This window comes from Bradysia coprophila, unplaced genomic scaffold (genome assembly GCF_014529535.1).
Source record: "Bradysia coprophila strain Holo2 unplaced genomic scaffold, BU_Bcop_v1 contig_138, whole genome shotgun sequence".
Classification (NCBI taxonomy): domain Eukaryota; kingdom Metazoa; phylum Arthropoda; class Insecta; order Diptera; family Sciaridae; genus Bradysia; species Bradysia coprophila.
This window is the reverse complement of record NW_023503409.1, coordinates 1,086,357-1,090,536: the sequence shown is the minus strand read 5'-3', so window position 1 is coordinate 1,090,536 and position 4,180 is coordinate 1,086,357. Positions and strand designations below refer to the sequence as shown.

General features: G+C 34.2%; 1 protein-coding gene across 1 annotated transcript; it reads left to right on the top strand.

Moving 5' to 3' along the window:
* The first annotated feature begins 372 nt into the window (after positions 1–372).
* LOC119073272 (F-box/LRR-repeat protein 14) lies at positions 373–3,929 on the top strand. The gene is made up of 2 exons (XM_037178655.1): positions 373–2,044; positions 2,908–3,929. The coding sequence occupies exons 1-2, from the start codon at positions 1,027–1,029 to the stop codon at positions 3,261–3,263; spliced, it is 1,374 nt and encodes a 457-aa protein (XP_037034550.1). The 5' UTR covers positions 373–1,026; the 3' UTR covers positions 3,264–3,929.
* Positions 3,930–4,180: the final 251 nt, after the last annotated feature.

The following is a 4,180-nucleotide window of genomic DNA, read 5'->3' as shown; positions in this document are numbered from 1 at the left end:
ACTCCTTTTGGTGTTGATAATATTTCTATAGTGCATAGAGCAGTGTTGTGAATTATATGACCGAAATAACGCAATGTACACAGCCAAACAGAATCAAATACCGAATAAGATATTTTCCATTCCAAAACTCATGATGTATCCATGTAGTAGACGAACTCACTGATGTTGTTCGGAAATTTTTTCAAACAGAAAATTTTCATCCTCGGTTTTCCGATCGATACACACAGTCCATGTGATCACCCCATGCACCAATACGAGCAGTGTATGGCAAATAACGACAAAATCCGAACCGTTGTTCGTATCAGCATCGGGTATAGTATACAAGAAGATATCACCATGGGCATCAAACAAAGTTGCTCGTTGGCATGTTTTAGTTATACAGGCAAAGTAATGGAGAAATGGTTGAATACACATTGAACCTATATAAACACACAGTCACTGCTTTGGTAGTGTTTTATACTCGTTCAGCTTGACGGAATTTGAAAACAGAAACAGAATTCAGTGTATCGGCTGCAGTCAACGAGAGTTGAGTGATTTTCGAATGTGAAGAACTCGTACGGTGTTTTCAGTTTATTATCACACATCGAAATACACACTCATGTTAATACAAGAAAAAAATATAAAAAATTTTTGAGTCTGAGTTACATTGTTTGTATACGCGAATTCAAAAGAGTATAGTTCCGTAGTTAACAAAATTATCATTCAGTAAAAGAGTGCATGCATATGCAAATTGCATTGCAGATGAGTGGACATGTAATGTGTTGTTGCAAATTTATTGTGAAAATTTCAAAATAAATGTGTACAATATCGGCATACCTACGTATTTGTGCATTTTTATGTGAACTGTTTGTGCACTAAACGAAACTACTGTAATCAATCTCAGTGCTATGTGTACTTGACGCCAAGTCAAACGACCGAATAAAGTGTGTGCTACGAAATAGAGGAGGAAGTTTAATATTTTTTTTAAACCATTAATTTGAATAAAAATCCGTTACAATTATCGCGGTACACCCAATCGCTTTCCTCATGATGGAGGATTCACAATTGATGCAAACTGAGCTACCCGGAGCTATAATTTCACATCGACCGCATTATCATCATCGATATGCACCATATCCGTTACACAGACCGCACTTACAGCCACTACCACTTTATCTCCATCCACCGCCTCGAATACCAACTCGACCAAAAACACCAATATCACCGCCACCACCGGAAGGAATGCATATAAGTCAATTGTTTCCAGAAATTATCACAATGATTTTCGATAAATTAAGTGTGCGTGACCGTGGACGAGCGGCTCAGGTGTGTACGGCATGGCGAGACGCTGCTTATTCGAAAAGTGTGTGGAAAGGTGCTGTAGCTAAATTGCATGTACGAAAACCTTGTCCCAATTTGTACACATCGTTGGTGAGACGGGGTATTAGGAAAATACAAATACTTTCACTCAAAAAGACATTCAAAGACATTGTGCTCGGTGTACCTAATTTAGAATCGTTAAATTTAAGCGGATGCTACAATGTTACGGACTCAAATATTACTCACACCTTCTCAACGGAATTCCCGAATTTAAAAGTATTGGATTTATCGTTGTGCAAACAAATCACCGATGGAAGTATAGGTAGAATTGCATCGTTTTTAAAGAGTTTGGAAATTTTGGAATTGGGTGGCTGTAGTAATATCACCAACACCGGATTGCTACTAATTGCCTGGGGATTGAAGAAACTGAAACGGTTAAATTTGAGATCATGTTGGGCAATATCTGATACTGGTATAGGACATTTGGCTGGACTCAGCAAGGATACAGCTGAAGGGAATTTGGCATTGGAGTTCTTGGGACTTCAGGATTGTCAACGATTGTCGGACGAAGCTTTAAAACATATTGCCCAAGGACTAGCATCTTTAAAAAGCATCAATTTAAGTTTTTGTGTATCGATTACGGATAGCGGATTAAAGCACCTAGCTCGTATGCCATTATTAGAAGAACTGAATCTGGGATCTTGCGATAATATATCAGATATTGGAATGGCCTATCTGACTGAAGGTAAAACATTTTTCTTTTCTTTGTATTTTAGTTTAAAGGGAATATTCATTGGTAACTTGATGGTCTGCACACCTTAGAGTCTCTTTGAAGCTGATCTGATAGAAACAATCAACGGCCCACCTTAATCAAGGCGAAATTCGTTGTAACATTAACTTGTTGTTTCATCGGAAAGAAAAATCCAATTCATTTTGTCATTCATGCGGTACTCAATAAATATTATTGTTTTCCAATAGGGAATATTGCGGCTGTCTACCTTTGTTTTGAAATTGTATTTATTGCTCCATACATGAACACATACCAGTAATAAGATTATATGCTTCGAGTAGGTCACAATTACGTCAAAATGTTTCGTCAGTCGCTATAAATATTTCCATGTCCGACACAAACTTGTAATTTCATATTTTCTATCATTCAGAGATTAAGTTCAAGTACTTTAAGGTGCAACGTTATGCTAACGCTCAGTTCATTGGTGTGACTCTTAATTTGACTTTAGAGCCTATACTCTGAAGCATTTAGAATGTCTTGCTGAAGTAATTTTCCATCTTTGGAAGGAAATTAAAGTCTTGCCTGTCGAAGATCAGTACCTCGGAGTTTGGTTTCCATTAAATAATCCTATACAACATGTAATGTATCCTATTCGAAAATTCGTAGTTACAGTTGTTGTACGGCTCTCGTTTTGTTCAATATTTTTAAGTGAAGCAGCAGTCCTAAGATTTATACCTTCCATCCACTCTTTTTGTTTCTAAAATAAGCATTTCAGAGAATCACAAAACTGTTTTTAGAAAAGTGAAGTCTTGTGTAGATATCAATATATTTTACATTATTTAGTGGCTTGACTAACGTTTCACTTTACTCTATTCCAGGTGGCAGTACAATATCATCGCTAGACGTTAGCTTTTGTGATAAAATAGGTGATCAGGCCTTGAACCACATTTCCCAAGGACTATTCCACCTGAAATCACTGAGCCTTAACCATTGCCAAATAACCGATGAGGGATTAGCTAGAATTGCCAAATCGCTACACGATCTGGAAGTATTATACATTGGTCAATGCAATCGGATCACCGACAAAGGTCTGCTATCGTTGTCCGAATATCTGGTCAATTTGAATGCAATCGATCTGTACGGATGTACACAAATCTCAACGATAGGCATCGAAACGATAATGAAATTGCCGGAATTATCAAGGATGAATCTGGAATTGTGGCTGGTTAGGTGATGCGCTTCGAATTGAACCAATTTGGAAATTAGGTCATTTATTTGAAAAAATTGTTTCGTAATTTTTTAATTTTTTTTTTGTTTAAATTGAATTTGTTTCTAGTAAAAGAGAAAATATTAAAGTTTTTAAATCAACTCGCTAATCGATAAATGTGATGCAAGTGATAAAAAATGATAAACAAACAAAAGTGCAGAAAATGTAAAATAATTAGGCGAGGATAATAAAATGTGAAATTGTGAAAGAGGTGAGAAAGAAACGAAAACAGAAAATAAGAAATTTAAAAAAGATGGAATTTAACGAAAGAAAAACCATGTTGGATCTCAAATTGACAAAAATAGGTATATTTTAAAATTTAAAAAAGTAAATAAATAAATTGAAATGAAAAATAGTAAAAAAAAAATCGAAATAAAAAACAAAACTTCCATACAAAGGTGATGTTCACTATTTTTGACCAAAATTTGTTTCTTTTTTTGAATTAAAATTCTTTTTTTCTTTTCTATTAAAATTCAATGTTACATAGGATCAACAAATTTAGTTACGAAAACACACAAAAAGATAAAAACTAAAACAAATTTTAGTACAATAAGGCATCGTATGCAATTAGTTTCAATCTTTTATTAATTGATGAGTCTCGGACACTCTTATTAAAGAACTGAACATTTCAAAATAAAGAGAAAACAAAAATTAAAGAAAAAAGTGAAACTATTTGTAGACTTTAACCTAAGACATATTGTGATCGGATTTTAATTTTAATGATAAAAAGTTGTATTGTTTTAAATACGTTTTGTTATATAAAATCTTATAGAACCAGCTTAAATCCTGTTTTTTTTTTTCTTAATTTTTTTTTTATTCTCTCCAAACTCATACCGTATACTTACGTCGGTCGTATCTCATCCATTTCTTTGTTAATATTTTTT

What these genes read in the sequence shown, in the direction of transcription:
- LOC119073272 (XM_037178655.1), top strand. Translation starts at nt 1,027, where the DNA reads ATGATGGAGGATTCACAATTGATGCAAACTGAGCTACCCGGAGCTATA. An exon ending in AATGGCCTATCTGACTGAAG is followed by an intron (nt 2,045 to 2,907) that starts GTAAAACATTTT and finishes ACTCTATTCCAG; the next exon opens with GTGGCAGTACAATATCATCG.